This window comes from Pygocentrus nattereri, chromosome 22 (assembly GCF_015220715.1).
Source record: "Pygocentrus nattereri isolate fPygNat1 chromosome 22, fPygNat1.pri, whole genome shotgun sequence".
Classification (NCBI taxonomy): domain Eukaryota; kingdom Metazoa; phylum Chordata; class Actinopteri; order Characiformes; family Serrasalmidae; genus Pygocentrus; species Pygocentrus nattereri.
The window spans coordinates 10,369,475-10,386,388 of NC_051232.1; the positions used below are offsets into that span (position 1 = coordinate 10,369,475).

General features: G+C 39.6%; 1 protein-coding gene across 1 annotated transcript; it reads left to right on the top strand.

Moving 5' to 3' along the window:
* Positions 1-240: 240 nt before the first annotated feature.
* LOC108410908 (CD209 antigen-like protein D) lies at positions 241-13,244 on the top strand. The gene is made up of 6 exons (XM_017682225.2): positions 241-277; positions 3,714-3,836; positions 6,285-6,446; positions 8,768-8,910; positions 9,409-9,515; positions 13,063-13,244. Exons 2-6 carry the CDS (start codon positions 3,791-3,793, stop codon positions 13,211-13,213), a joined length of 609 nt encoding a protein of 202 aa, XP_017537714.1. The 5' UTR covers positions 241-277; positions 3,714-3,790; the 3' UTR covers positions 13,214-13,244.
* Positions 13,245-16,914: the final 3,670 nt, after the last annotated feature.

The window sequence follows — 16,914 nt, forward strand, 5'->3', positions numbered from 1 at the left end:
GTACATTATGTGAAATGATGCGTCTCGCTACTGAAACACTGCAGTTTTCCTTTGGGATCAATAAAGCTAATCCATCCATCCATCCATCCATCCATCCATCCATCCATCCATCCATCCATTTACCACTTTCAAACTCCTTCGTTTCACTTCTGCGCATGCGCCAGAGAGCAGCGGCTTGAAGCACTGAGAGATGCTTGTATTCCTGCCACAGCGGTTAGTCCGCCTGTACAGCCCGTATGACCTGGACTGGACGAGTTCGCCTGGGTCGTGTTTTGAGGTAAATGGCAGCGTTTTTAAGAGGAAACTGAGGTGTTAATGCACTTTTCACAGAGCAGTTTCTAACCCATGGTTTGCTTTTAGCCAGTTAACAGTTGGTGTGTTAGCAGTGCGCTAATTTGGCGTGGGTCATTCTCCACTGTCAGAGAAACTCAGGGGGGACTTCATGCTAAACACAAAGAAAGACCTGTGGTGCAGCCCCGGTGCAGTACATGCTGCCTTTTAATTAGGTTGTATTAGTTTAAGTGGTCTCGTGTCTGAGGAATGAAATCGTGATTTGAGGCTGCTGAGCTTTCAGAAAGATGATGAACTGATGAATGTGAGTAATCTGGCCTTTGGCGCCCTCTGGCGGATCACTGCGGAGAAGCACCTGAGTGGACTCTAGTGCTCTAATGCGAATCGCTGACCAACTCCTGTAAAACATCATCGCTCTAACCTTTTTTTTATTTACTTTACTAAATTTAATAAATGACTAATATAAACTTAGTAGCACATGCTATTTCATGTACAACGCCTTAGTTAAATCTAGCTAAAATCAGCCCTACAGACTGAAGGGTCTTCCGACCATTCTTAGCAGTTTTGTTGGTTTCTGTTCATTAAGTTTGTTTTTTTTAATCATTTTTACAAAGTTTTATTTTTGTGTCACAGCATAGGCAAACTGTCATGTTGAATGCAAAGTCTGGATGCACTTTAGACGTGTTTATGTTCACCATGATGACGTGTTGTGTTTTATTGAGGCACCAAATGGATCTTAAAAGGGAATCCCACTAATTTTTCAAAATGCATCCATAATTAAAGTGTCAAGGTGTAAACACAGGCATTGCAGAAATACTTGCCAAGTCAGAACTGTGAAGGGTCTGAAGAGTTTAGCGCCTCTAAAAGCTCTCTGACAGAAAGCTACTACATGAGGTGGTTAGAAGTACCACGTCTGATTTGAGACTTGAGACTGTTTTTATGACTCAGTTTTAAAAATGTCAAGGTTTTAGCCTAAAACAGAGTTTACATGCACTCAGCAATCCAATCATCGCTGCAGAAATCGGATTATCTGATTATTCAAATGGTCAAAAGAGCACAGTCTAATTTCTTGATCTCAGGAAAGTCTAGAAATCTGATAAAGAGCTGGATTTTAGTGCAGTAATGGCATTTTTAGTGCATGTGTTTCGAGTTTCCCAGCTTTGCGAAGAGTTTGCAACAAAACAGTTTTGGAGCGACGCCAAAACCAACTACCTGCTTGATGCAGTGAAGGATTTAAATATTTCTTATCTTCTAGATGATGTATGTTCATAAATTTAGGTAAAGTTACTTGATTTAAAAAAAAAAAAAAAAGCCACAGCATGAAGTTTGAGCTTTACTTTCTGTTTACGTCACGCCGCCTTCTGTGAGTTTATTGGCCGGCTGCAAAGCAGAAATCCGAATACTGCCTGACTCTTGTAGATCTGGAGTTTTTCCATTATCTGTTTACTCAAATGTGTGTAAACGTCTTGACTGGATTACCGACAAAATCTGATTATCTGCAGTTATTGGATGATTAAGTGCGTGCATACGCACATAGTGTTTCTTGGTGAAGTGGTACATGCAGGTCATTGTAAGGCAAAATAGTCCCAGATGAAAACCTATTTCTTCAGATTGGTAACTATTTTACCACTAACAGCATTTAAAATCTCAGAACACACGTCGACTCGCTCGTCTTTTTGGATAGTAAATAAACGGCTATAATTACATTTACAGTATTTAGCAGACGCTTGTCTCAAGAGTGACGTATAAAAGTGGTATAAATAGGTTGGAGTATAAACTACCCTTGAGCTCAGACACTGCCAGACACAGTTAAACATGGCATAAGTGTAATACAGTACATTTCATTAAGTACTTAGATTAGTGCTCAGTTAAGTGCGTCTCAGAGAGATGAGTCCTCTGTTCGGACAGCCAGTAGAAGCGGGTTGCAGTAGTCAAGCCTTGAGAGTACATGATGCTGAAGAAGCACCTGGGGGGCCTCAAGAGAGAGAGAAAGGGTGGAATTCAGGTCCTGAGTATGAGCTGAGAATGAAAACTGGTCAACCAGAATCACAGCAAGCCTTCCTGCTTCTTCAAAAAGACCATGGAGTTCTTGAATGAGACGGCAAGATCATGGTGAGGACTGATTAGCAGCTCAGCCTTGCTGGGGTTGGATTTGCTACTTGAAGATCAGGACAACTCTGTGACTCACTTCAGCCCTCAGTTTGTTGAGTTTCAGTAGTTTTTTTCAGTAGAGAAAACAGATTATTTTATTATTTATCAGGTTACAAGTTCTAAACTATTTAGTTTCTCAACAACGTCAGCTTAAGACATTGCTAGAGCATATTTGGGGATTCATTTTACTCGTCGCCCCCCCAACCATGTCGAAAAACTTGGAAGTGCCTACTCGGAAGAGTAGTGTCACTTTCTAGGCAGTAGAAAATGCCATGGCCGCTGCTGGAATGTGGAACTGTGAGAATGGTCTATGATATCGAACATTTATCGAACGTTTCTTATAGTTCTATCAAGGAAAGTTTTATCGCGATAATGATCAGCGCTACCTACATTTAACAATTAAAAAAAAAAATCCATACGCTAAAATAAAAAAACAAATCATTTTAAAATTACCTACCCAATGAACAAATATTTGAATATACGAAAATGATGCAGTAGTTACATTTTGGTGCTTCAGGCATCAGAACTGCTGCACCTTTTAAGGTGGAATGGGAAAATTAGCTAGAAATTTAGCTAGTTAGCTAATGGGACATCAGCATACTACTATTGATTTATTGAGAGGATACAATGTTTATTGTAATTTTTTAATGGAGAAAATACTCACATACAGTTTGTGGGTTTCTTTGGTCACTTATGCAGCCATCTTGGGGCATAAGTGGGCCGGGGTGAAATGGGACTGGGGTAAAGTTTAGTTTCACTTTGTTTTTTTGCCTCTTGTCAGAACAGAAACATGCCCAAAATAGGGAGTTTAGTGGAGCATGATGGCTGGTTGGAGGGCCTGAATGGGCTAATTCTGTGTGTCAATGCTCCACACTCTCCTTCCATTCAGTAAAAACCATAATGGTCACTTGTTAAAAAGGTTGGGAGACCCTTTTTAGAGAGTGTTCATACTTGTGTTTTGGTTCTCCTGGTCTAGAATGAAGCAATGATATATTATTGCGTTTTAGTTCTGTAAATACCGATTCAGAGCTTAGAAAGAGATGATAAAACACATACACGTGTCAAAGCGGCATCAGAAAATTGTATTTTAGAAAAGATGACAGTTCATTCTGTCTTTGGTCTGTTTACATGTTTTTTGTCTGCACTACATTCATACTTCAAGCAAACTGCACCAGGGTTCATTTTAATCAAAACAAACCTGTCAAGTCTGAATGCACCCTTAAAGAACAGACATGTCTTCGATTGTTTATGATGATGTGTTCTGCTTTGAGGAGCTGAAGAGAGGAAGTAAAGTGGAAATTGTGTTGGATATCAGAGTGCAGATGCTGTTAGAGGCTGTAACACAGAGATGGAGGATACCAACACCAAAATGAGCCTACAAACGCAACAGACAGGTAGCAAAACTTATCCCCTCCTTAAAAACTTGTTTTGGATGTCATGTCATGCAGCATTTTTGTTAGTATTGTACTTTACAGAGTATATTCAAAGATGTGCTGTTCAGATCATATTCGCTCTTTTTCTTTAACCTGAAACAGGGCAGATGGTGACACTCGGTGGGTTAGTTTTGATTTTTAAAAGATTATTAAAAGATATTAACAAACATGATGAGAAATAAGACAGACTCCTCCTTTACATGTTTATCAGAAAGTTATACCTGCTGGAACATAATCACATCTTGGTTGTCGCCATGTCCACATCAGAGACAACAGTAATTGGTCAAGCGAGGTTGTTGCATGCAAAAGGTTTGCACTAATGGACCACAAGGTGATTAAAATACTGTCACACTTTTACATCTTGCAAATTTGGTGTGAAAGACAATAATAATGATTATAATCTTACATCTACTGTATATGGCACCTTTCAAATATGAAAATGCAGGTTATTTTGCTTCACAGTATAATTAAATAAAACAGATCAGCAGCATACATAAAACAATAAACAGCAAATAATTAAAATTAAGACAGTTGTTAAATAAAAGTTAAAGAAATAGAGAAATAAAGACAGTATAATATAAAATGACTGATAAAAAAACGATAAATACATGAAATCCAGGTGAAACCAGTATTACATATTATAAAATAAGAGTACCATACTTCTGCCCTTTTCCACTCTAAACAACCTGATTATTATCAGAGGAGAGCTTTAGCAGTGTAGATTGTTTATTTTAGGTAGAATAAGGCAGGAGGCCACTTTGTGCTCTTTTATTGTTGTTGCAATGTCCAAATAAATAAATAAATAAATATCCACTTTAATTACTGCCAGGGTCAACAGCAAAAATTGAGAAAATTGGATTCTTGACAGAATATTCTACTTTACAGCTGTAGTCTGTGGAACTACAGCTGATGGTGGCAGAATTTTGTGTCAAGGCTTCATTGAAAACAATGGAATATCTGATTTGCTGTTGTTCATCTACTGCAAAACATGTAAACACAGCAACACACGGTCACCACGTCAATGTTTGCATGGTCTCATGGTCACATGCTACTATGGGTCATGTAACCAAGGTCCTGAATACATGGGTTCTTGGGGATCTTGGACCCTCCATCTCAAAATCTAAAAATTCTTGGAGGTCCCTGAAAATAAACTTTTTATGACATTATACTGTCCGTTCAAATACAAAGTCAAGGAAAGGTCAGTGTTTCACCCACAATGGGCGAGCTTCATTCTTTGGTGTTCTTACCTAACTAGTGAAGCACTGGTCTGCCTCAGGGTGGTGCTGTAGCAAACTGGCACCTCTCCATTTGTTGATTAAAATAATATATTTTAGGCAAAATCCTTTTCAAAACTGTTGAAAGACAATGTCTCAGACTTCAGGAAGCTCATTCACAATTGTATTTGTTTTTTGTAAGGGAGCCGTTTCTTTAGATGTCCAGGGCCATGTTACAGAAACTTCTTATCTTTTTGTCTAAAGTTACGATCTTGCAGCATCTTCTCTTATTTCAAGTTAGGAGACCTTAACCTGCTCAGTCAAAGTTGACAGTCAACGGTCATGTCTGTTGCCTAGCAACCGACCATACACCACAGCTAAAACATGAAGACGTAAATAAAAATAATCAAGTTATTTAGCCAAAGAGCTAATGTTAGCTACTGTTTCCTGGTGTAAAAAAGGTCAACCCAAACTAAAGCATGATAAACCTGAAGTCAAGAGCATAGTATCAGCGCTTCATGCCGTTTTTCAGAGCGTCGGCACTCCTCAGTTTCAGTTTCCTAAAAGCTTTAGCTGAGCGCGCTAATGTCATCCTAATAAATAGACACGTTTGTCTCAGTCTCCTCATTATTCAGCACACTGTAACATTTTATCTGATGAGTCTTTATCAATATTAACACACAAAGGTAATAAGAGAGTGAAGATCATGTCTGCAGTGCCTGGGGTTTTAAAAGCGCTGTTAGAAACATGCATATAAAGTTAGTGTCATTATGCTAGGTATAGTGAGCTTTGTTGCCGGTCACTGAATTAAACAACAAAAACAGAAATCACCCCTGGGTTTCATCTGAAATTTCAGACAGAATTTAGGAAATGTAGTCGTTAGGATTTTTCTGTAATACTGTTTTCTTATCCGGGTTAAGGGATAAGATTATGAACTTGAACCCTTTTGTTCTGTAACAGCTTCTGTTCTAAATTCAGTCCTTACTGAAGTTGTCGTGGTGAGTAAACAGATAAGAGTTCAGTTTCTGTAATATGGCCCGTGGTTCCCATCACCACCGTTGTAAATAGCTTTGACTGGGTACGTTTCTCTAGAACTAATAATGACTTTAGATGGTAACTATTTAATGATGTAATTCCTTTATTATTATGTGATTATTGGCAGTGGCTGAAACGCATGCATGTGCTTTCCCCATAGACAGTAACACTACAGGGAGCAGATTCTACAGACTGGCTGCGGTGTGTCTTGGGCTGCTGTGTGTTCTCCTGCTGATTGCCATCACAGTGCTGGGGGTCAAGCTCACCGCAGAGAGAAACCAGTTTGAGAGAGACGTGTTCCAGAGGAGGTTTGTGGGAATCGGTAAGTCATTTTTTTGGTGACACTTTATTTAAAGGCTACCTACTGTCAGAAACCACCCTTTATTTATTTAGCTAAAAAAACAAAACAATCCTAGAGTACAAGGTCATTTGTCAGTAGCAGAAAAGAAAAGCAGAAAACATACATAAAACAAAAAACTCCACACAAGCCTCAATAACTAAATGTAATAACATTTTGAGTACATAGTGTGTCTATTGTTTACATTTATTACAGTGCCACTCTTTTCAGGAGACTTGGTTATCATTAACTTCAGGCTCATCAGGCTTAGTTTAGAACTCCGAACATGTTCTGTGTATTTCTACTGGAGTTACAGAACAAAAGTACAGCGTTCAAACAGCTAATTATTCCTGACATTTAGAGCATGTCATGTGGTCCCCCAGATTTATTTTTTTCCCTAAACTAAACACAGATAGGGTGACACAAGCTTTTCTAGTCCACTCAGTCACCTGCTGCTGCTCTGCTGAACGTCTCTCTCCCTCTCTCTTCACCCTCTGCGTCTTTCACTGCTTTCCACAGTTCTTGGCGGCTCTTTGGATACTGGCTTCGGGGCACTGGCCTCTCACTGCTTCTTGTGGCTCTTGTTGATGCCAAGGACTCAGGCGCCTGGAAAAGTAATCAAATAGAAACACAGTCTGAGGAATTCTGTTTTTACTCAAGTAATACTTTAGGAAGACCGTTTCTCCCTTGGTGAAAATATGGGATTTGGAATGAAAAACAAAATCACTTAATGTGGAGGGAATCAAAATGTTCCATAGAACTGATGTCCATCACTTTAGTTTAAGGGCTGTTTCATGAGTCACTTACTTCATGAATCTTTGGGATGAAACCTGGTTGTTTTCATGCTATAACATAATTAGAAAATGCCAGCTGCCCATTGTGTGATCGTTTCATCGGACCAATTAAAATGGCAACCACATATAATAAGTAATTGTAAGAGATTACTAGCATAAGCGGTTTGGAATTATTAGAGTATTGCTTTATAAAAGTGACAGGCCAGACAAAGTGTGATCCATAAACCACCCCTATGAAAACAAGAAACCAGGACTTGTGTACCCTGCCCGGGTCAGGGTTACCGGGGCCCCACCCTGGAGCCAGGCCTGGGGGAGGGGCTCGCCAGCGAGCGTCTGGTGGCCGGGCATTCACTCATGGTGCCCGGCCGGGCCCAGCCCGAAGGAGCTACATGAGTCCCCCCTCCCATCGACCCACCAACGATGGGAGGGGCAGTAGTAGGGGTTTGGTGCTTTGTGGATCGGGCAGTGTCCGAAGGCGTGGGCCTTGGCGTTCTGATCCTCGGTTGCTGAAACTGGCTTTTGGAACTTGGAACGTTACCTCACTGGCGGGGAAGGAGCCTGAGTTGGTGTGCGAGGTTGAGAGATACCGGCTAGATATAGTCGGGCTCACCTCAACACACAGCTTGGGCTCTGGGTCCAATCTCCTTGAGAGGGGCTGGACTTTATTCTTTTGCCCATGGTGAGAGGCGGCGGGCAGGTGTGGGCTTTCTTATAGCCCCTCGACTCGGCGCCTGTATGTTGGGGTTTTCCCCGGTGGACGAGAGGGTAGCTTCCCTACGCCTCGGAATCCCTCCCAGGGAGCTAGTGGAAGTGGCTGGGGAAAGGGAGGTCTGGGCCTCATTGCTCAGGATGCTGCCCCCGCGACCCGAACCCCGGAGAAGCGGAAGATGATGGATGGATGGATGGATGGATGGATGGCTTTATAAATAAGTTATTCAATGCTAGTGTTATGACTTCCCTATGTAGTTAGTGTAATGTTGGGAGAGGCGAAGAGGCAGGGTGCGCCTGTGTAAGTCCTTTGATTTATTGAAAATGTTGAAGGAAATGAATCTACAAAAGTGACTAAACAGATAAGGAACACTAATTTCTGTCTAAATAGTGAGAGAGAAAGAAAGCAAAATGACAAATGACATGAAGTCAACTGGAAAACAAGCAGAAGGTAACAGAAGGCCTGACTAACCAAAAAACCAAGCACATACAAAGCATACAACCAGGGGTATCAGTGAAAGAAACACTTGGGACTAATGAGAGGTCGGGGCTACAGACAACAGACAGGTGAGACTAATGACAAGGAGGCAGGACCAGAGAGAGGACACAGACCAAAACAGCATGGCAAGACACACAAAGGAAGATAAACAAAGGCAGACAAAGACAGAAACAGGGAAAGACAAGGCAGGGCAAGAGTGGATGTTACAGGTAGCCTAGTTTTTAATTCTGTCTAAACTGATGGATGAATGTGTTGTGCTCATAATGCTCTGCTGTCATCGAACACAAGTGTTGTTCTGTCTGTAGAAAAGGCAAATCGGGAGGGATGGAGCTTTTTCAACTCCAGTATTTACCACATTTCTACGACGGGTAAGAACTGGACTGAGAGCCGACAATACTGTCGAGAGAAAGGAGCAGACCTGGTGATCATAAACAGCAGAGAAGAGCAGGTGAGAGAGAGAGAGAGGTGTGTGTGTTTTTAAGATAAGCAAACTGTAGAAACTAGGTAAAAAGGTGCAGACAAAACCTTTTAATTAACAGAAATCGTGTGTTTTCTCAATGATGGTAAAAAATGTGTAAAATTACAGTAATTTCTTTTGCTTTTTTTCCTCCTTCTGCCTTTTCCGGCGATTTACATCTGTTGTTTTACCATATTATTAAAAGTAACTATTAAAGTAAATACAAATGTCTATGAAATAACGGTAATCTTTTGTTTTTGTGAATTTATGTCCTATGTTAGTATTGCTAAAATATTGTACATGTATAGTTTATTTACATGCATTTAACCTTTTTTCAAGAAAAATGTGTTCACCCAGGCAGGGCCATTTGTTGTGCATGATAAGAGTATATGTGTATGTATGTGTGTGTGTGTGTGTGTGTGTGTGTGTGTGTGTGTGTGTGTGTATGGTGGGTATCTGTAATGAGTAAGCAATTCCATACTTCAACAGGACTTCATTGAAATGTTCTCAAGAAGTACATGGGCTTGGAATGGTCTGACTGACAGTGACTTAGAGGGGGTCTGGCAATGGGTGGACGGCTCAGCACTGACCACTGGGTAAGAAGTAACTGAGCGGAACTCAAAGCAGGTTACAAAGCAGTTACCGCCTGTTTTGACTGACAATACCATCATTTCGTTCCTCTGCAATTAGCAGAATGTTGACTCAGTGTTTGCAGAAGTTTCTCTCGTACCTCCATTGAAAATAATACAATATGCTGTTTGCCGACATATCACCTGGCTTGGCCAATCAAATCAGACCTCGTAAAATGGAAGCACCAGTACTGCAGTAAAAGTAACCAAGTAGTTTGTTGGAAAACTACTTCAGTAATCAAGTGACTCTTTTTGTATAACCAAGTTTAGAGTCCTGTGATTGGTCACCGTGTGCGCCACTATGCACATTTACACATCTTTGTGTACTGTGTAAGGAAGATGGTTTACATTAAACCATATGCATTTTATTGGTAGATGATTCTATAAGGCCTTATATTTTGTCCGTTTCCAACAAAGTATCTTATAATCCCTGAAAGGCAGAGTTGTTTCCTGTTTAATAAAGTCTAGATTCAGAGAACTTAGAGAAAAGTAAGAATAACATGCAGACTACTCAATTAATAGTAGTCTATGATGTTTATGTTTAGAGTTTGTAGTAATTTGTTTCAGATCTTGGGTGATTGGCTGAATGAGGACCTACCGCTAAACCATTCTCCAGACCCAGACAGCTCTCTGGCAAAGATGCAGAAGAATCCAGGATGAAACTGAAAGTCTCTTCATATTTTTAAGTGTAACATGATGAAACAAATACAAAAGTTAGGACACTGTGTAAAATGTAAATAAAACGGATATAAAAACTGATCGCAATGATTTGCAAATCTCATAGACCCATATTTAATTCACAGTAGAACATGGAACACATCAGATGTTAAAAGTGAGACATTTTACCATTTCATGAAAAACATTAACCCATTTAGAACTGGACAAAAACACATCTCAAAAAGTTGGCGCAGGGGATAATAAAAGACAGGAAAAGTAGGAGGTACCAATAAAAGCAACAGAAGGAGCTATTTTAGATATTTTAGTATTTTAGAGAGTATTTTAAAGAGTCTCTCAGAAGCAGGGATGGGCAGAGGTTGAACAATCTGTGAAAAACTGCATCTAAAAATTGTGGAACAATTTCAGAAAAATGTTCATCAATGTAAAATCGTGATGGCTTTGGGTCACACCGCATAGAGTACATATCGAAAGATTCAGAGAATCTGGAGAAATCCCCGTATGGAAGTGGTAATTCCACAGTTCGCTGTGCAATCAAATGCAGGTTAAAGGTGTATCATGTAAAGAAGGAGCCATGCGTCAACACGATCCAGAAACACTGCTGTCTTTCTCTGGCAAAATGGAAAACTGTTCTGTGGTCTAATGAATCAAAATTGGAAATTCTGGAAACCACAGACGCCGTGTCCTGCGGACTTGAGAGGAGAGGGACCGTCCAGCTTGTTATCAGTGCACAGTTCAAAAGTCTGCATCTTCTGATGGTGTGGGGTTGCATTAGTGCATACGTCGTGGGCAGCTTACACATCTGGAAAGGCACTACCATTGCTTTAAAGCATGTAGAAATATTAGAACATCCAGACAACGTCTCTTTCAGGGAAGGCCTTGCATATTTCAGCAAGATGATCACAACAGCATGGCTTCACAGAGGACGATTATCGGCACTGAACCGGCCTGCCTGCAGTCCAGACCTTTCGCCAATACAAAACATTTGACGCATTATGAAACGAAAAGTCTGGCCAAGAAGACCCAGGACTGTTGTTGAATTTCTGAATTTGAACTTGAATATGCTGAACTTGAATTTCTTAACCTGAATCACTATTCGGTGTAGATCCTACATGTTTTTAGTGTCAGTGCAGCTGTTTTAGTATCTCTGAGTCTGAACACAGTGTAGAATGTGTGCCTAATAACATCTGAACATGTCAAAATAAATACTTCTTTCCTTAAAAAGATAATATATAAAACTGTCAACTCTTCTGCAGAAAAATGAGCATGTCTGCTTTCTCTGGCTGGATCCTAGATCTGTCTGGGCTAATTGTGTCTTTAGCTGTGGAGAACAAGCTTGTAGTATATTTCTGTAGCTCTGGGTTTGATTATTTTAAATGTTGGATTTGTCCATGAGGGGTGATTTAAATGTGTGTGCAGTTTTTGGGATTGGCTGGGTCAGATAAAGTGAGCAATGACTTTAGTGTCTCTAGGTATTTTATTCTAAACATTCCATGCAACCGCCCTCCATATGTGTGGGAGGCTGCCTGTGATATAACCGTGTCAGATGGGGTGGAGGACATCTGGACACAAAAATAGGTTTGGGTTCCCTGTGCAGCAAGCATGAAAAGGTTTGTTTGACTGGGCACTGAAGGGCAAGTCGAGCAACTGTCTATAGTTTCAGAGCTAACTGTAACAATAGTCTGTCTGTCATTATCAAACAGATGAAATAAAAATATATATTTGTACAGCAGAGGATTCAGACCTTTTCTAACTTGAGGTCCACACAGCTGACCCCAAACGCTTCCACAGCCCATAAGGGTTTACATAAATAAACTCGCCTCACATTGCATTGTACACTGAAAAGAGAAACGTTTTACATTGACATTCAGCGATTTGCTACTTTGCAAGAAAAAAACATTTTTCTGGCAGAAAAGAATGGATTTACTATCACTAAAGCTAATTTGACATTAATAAGTCCACTTTGGCAAGCTAAAATAAATCATTGAGGTTAATGAGTTGTTTAGATTGTGAGTAAGCTATTTATAAGCTAATATCTGAGACATGAGCACACCATTTTCAGTCATTTTATTATTTATTTATTATTAATTATTTTTCCACAGGATTTAATCTTTTGCTGCTCACACTGTCTCTCTTTGGTGATGTAAAAAAAGTGTTTCGACCCTACAGGTGAGCCTAGGGGAACAGGGGGCCAGTAACATACGGTTTAAATGTGATGTCTGCAGCACGACCCAGGAAGGAACAAGACACGAATAGTTTAGCGTCTTTTGGCCCACTTATTACACTCCGCTCAGGCTATGACATGAGTGAGCGAGACCCTCCCCCCACAACTACAATCAATAATATGTAAAATATTTACATTTACAGGCTTGCTGTCAAAAGAAAAATGAAATTCTGGACCCGGACGGCGCCAAAGGAAAGAAATAATCAAAATGAACAAACAAAAACTACCCTAGCTCTTGGACTTGATTCCTCACTTAGCAGCACAACAAAAACAAGAAGAAAAAAAAATAACTACAGTAGTTTTCCCCATTGCATAACATAAATACACAGGTTGGCGCCCGCCCTTTACCTAAGGTGTCTATACATTAGGCTGCTACGTGATGTGATATCTATGAGTGTGCCCATCTACCCTGTCCAGAACCTCAAGAAGACACAGCAGCGAGAGCGAGAGAGTATAGACAGCCGTAATGCAGCAAGGCCAGCAGGACTAACAGTGCAAGGCACTTAAACATAAGCTATATAACGAATGATTTTTTTTTTTTTTTGGTAAGTAAACACAGGATGACTCCTCACTGCTTTAATAAAACACAGTGGATACTCTGGTTCTGTCTTTCAGGTTCTGGAGGCATGGAGAACCTGATAGCAATGCTGGAGATGAGGACTGTGTCGTGACTGGTTATGGTGCTGATCCTATAGACAACTGGGGCGATTTTCCCTGTAATCAGAAGTTCCTTGAGATCTGTGAGAAGAAATTAGTCATTTTGTAACCAAAGACAAGACAAAGGCGTAGTAGAGACACATGTGAATTTATAGTTTCCAAAAGTTCAGAGGTCTTTTCTGTGTCAGGCAAAATAATATCATGTGATTATGTCCTTTAATATCTACTATAAGCCACTATAAGCTAGAACCATGATTATTCCCATTATTTTAAAGCAGTTAATCATGATTAATTAAATTTATCTTATTTGTTTTATGACTAAAGATTTTCCCCGTTTGGCTTAGAAAATGGATGGATGGATTTTCCCCTTTACAAAGCAGTGTATTTTGTTACAGCTGGATGAGTGGACAAAATAACATCCATCATAATGCATTTATCATTTTAAATACTTGTATAACATTATTTTCATTGTGTGAACGCAGGATTCACATGAACTTTTATTATGAAAATAAAAATCGTTAGATTTCCAGACAGTGAACACTGTTTCCAATTTTTAAATCACAACACCAAGGGGAATGACAGTGACTGCATGTAGAACGACCGGCCACTTCATTAACTCCATCTCCTTGTATCTACACTCTTTGTTCATTTTATCAGCTTCTCTTGTAATTCAGGTGCACTGTGGTGGTCATACAATTACAGACTGTAGTCTAGCTGTTTCTCTGATACTTTGTTAGCCCTCTTTTACCCTGTTGTTCAGTGGTCAGGACCCCCATGAACCCTCACAGAGCTGGTACTATTTGGGTGGTGGATCATTCTCAGCACTGCAGTAACATTGATGTGGTGGGGGTGTGTTAGAGTGTGTTGTGCTGGTATGAGTGGTATCCGAGTCTACATACAAAGTAGGCACTAAAGAAATGGGAGTAATGAAAAAGTGAAAAAATTTGATTGTAAAAACATATCAAATGTTAATAAAATAATAGTCATAGTGAAATGGTAAACTGATAAAATTGCAAAGATAAAATAATAATAATAAAATCAGATAGGGATAAAAAAAATGGAATGAATAAAAGAATATAGCAGTAACCAAAAAGTAAAAGTGTAAACTGTAAAGCAATAATTAAAAGTTTTAAACTCAGTTTATGTGTAAGCTTGTTAACATGTCATTTAAACATGTATTTATCATTTAGCCGTATGCCGAAGTATTTATATTCACTCTTTCAATGTCAGATCTCGATGGGGTTATGATTTTTAAGTGTTAAATTCAATGGTAGAGGTGCTGGAAAACAACAAACTTAGGTTTCTCTACGTTTAATAGTCTTAAACGTAGAGAAACCTAAGTTTGTTTATGATTGTAAAAGGCCAATAGCAAGGCATTAAAAGAATACTGCAGTTTTTTCTCTGCAAAATGGACAATGAGAGTAGATACAAGGAGGTTTACTTAATGAAGTGGCTGCTCAGTTTGTATAATCGTAAAAAAAAATAATTTTAAGGCCAATTCCAGGGCACAAAAAGAATATCCACTACAACACCAGAATAGTAGGCTGAGCAGTGCAAAATAGTCTCAGCAGTATATACATGTAACATTACAGTAAACAGTGAAGGTGGTAATGGCAATAATGTACATTTTAAATTATACTGATCCCAGGATTAAACCTTGAGGGACTCCCTTAGTTACCGGTAGTAGCTCTGATTTGCTTTGTTCCAGGGTCGCACATTGCTGTCTATTAGAGAGATCAAAATAATAAGTTGAATTTATATAGTGCCTTTCACAAACCCAAGGATGTTTTACATCATCATCATCACCACCATCATCATAAAAAAAAAAGTGTGGAAGAGTGGAAGGTAGAGAATTTGGGGACAGCAGCACTGAAAGATCTGCCACCCATAGTAGAAAGTCTAGTTGAGGGAACTGTGAGGAATCCAGCATTAGAAGATCAGAGGGCACGAGAGGGACAGTATAAAGAAATGAGATCAGAAAGGTATGTCAGAGCCAGACCATGAGAAGCCTTGAAGGTAAGAAGGATTTTGTACTTGATCCTAGAACTAATAGGAAGCCAATGCAACTGTTGAAGCACAGGAGTGATATGAGCTGTGCGCTTGGTGGAGGTCAGAACCCTGGCTGCTGAGTTTTGGATGTACTGAAGATGGTTGATTAGTTTAACCGGAAGGCCATTGAAAAGTGAGTTACAGTAGTCGATGCGAGAGAAGATGAAGGCATTGATCAACATTTTTGCATCAGTGTCACTCAGCATAGGGCGTAAGCATGCAAAGTTACGCAGATGGTAAAATCCAGTTTTAGCTATGAGCTTAATGCAAGACTCGAAAGTAAGAGATGAGTCAAAGACAGCCAAGGTTCTTAACAAATTGGGCTGGCTTAATATCGACACCATCAATGATCATTTCAAATTCAGTTGGCAGCATTGTAACCAATATGGTTTAGACTTTTTAAAAGTAGAGAGTGACCAACTGTATCAAAGGCTTTAGAGAGATCAGTGAAAATAACTGCACATCGTTTCTTTCTATCGATGGCACTGAAAAGTTCTAAGATTAGAGCAGCAGCAGCATAAAACCAGTTTGTTAGTCTGAGAATTCAAAACTGAAATTCCATAGTGAAACGTCTTAAGTTGATCATTCACTAACGATTCTGGCATAAAAATTTTGGCATGACAATTTCGAGATGGGTCTGTAGTTAAGATAGCATCACCTCCTTTCCTTGAAGTGGAATTACATGTGCTGTTTTCCAGATACTGGGAAGTCTTCTTGATAAAAAAGATCAATTAAAATGTATGTAATGTGTTCTAAAGTTGTCAGGGTCGTAAGTGTCAGAAAAACAGGGATTCAAACTTTCCTCTCCAGTACTGTTTGTGTTGTTGGTGTTGAGTCCTTTAGCTACTATGCAAGATAAGAAAGGGTCAATTGTAAAAAGACTGTCTTACAGCAGAGGGTGTATCTATGTCACTGAGAGGCAATATTCTATATTAGTATTGTCAAATAAATATCCTGCAGCTGCAAGGTAAGTATCAAGTGTTCTATAAATAAAGATATTATTATTAGTGGACATGCTCATTGAGGTGCTGGAGGAAGACTATTTCAGAACATCTCAGCTCAAGGAATGCATCACTCTAATGACTTGAGGGAGCAAATTCCTGCACTGGAGAAAAGGATTAGCTCTTATGCAGCTTCCAAGATACAGTGGAATCATGTAGGCTTTCAGAGACGGCACAAGTTTCCTGGAATGTGCTCTGTACAATAAGGCACTGTGCATGTGTAATATGTTGCCCTGGCACTAGATTGAACTTCCTCTTTTAGGTTTGTTTTTCTCATTATACAGTCATCTACAAAGGTTTAAAGAACCTTGGTCAAATGACGTTTTGTTGATGCATATAGAGAACACATTGACCTGTGGCATTTTTCTGCTTACTTTAGTGCACAGTTATAGAGAAACTTACCAACTTACAGTGGTGGTGATGCGAACCAGGGGTCACAATGTCTAGAACACAAATATAGCAATTCTCTCTGCAATGTAAAACAAACAGTGAACCTACACATCGTCTGGGTCTTTTGTATGTAATGATGATGGTAGCATAGTGGTAAATCTGAAGAAATAAGTTTAATTTGGGGACTGTTTTGCTGTAGAAAGACCTACATGAACCCTTTCTGCTATTAATGTGTTGGGGAAAAAGCCCAAAACTGTGACATGAGGCAGCATCCTGGTAGCCATTTCATGTAATAATTTAGAGGGATTCAATTTCTCAGATGTCTGGTTCCTATCACCACCATTGTGAACAGCTCTGACTCTGTAAGTTT

Bases quoted from the DNA above. Each gene is read 5' to 3' on its own strand.
- LOC108410908 (XM_017682225.2), top strand. From the start codon at position 3,791: ATGGAGGATACCAACACCAAAATGAGCCTACAAACGCAACAGACAG. The intron at 3,837-6,284 runs GTAGCAAAACTT...CTTTCCCCATAG, and splicing joins CCTACAAACGCAACAGACAG to ACAGTAACACTACAGGGAGC. The intron at 9,516-13,062 runs GTAAGAAGTAAC...TCTGTCTTTCAG, and splicing joins GGCTCAGCACTGACCACTGG to GTTCTGGAGGCATGGAGAAC.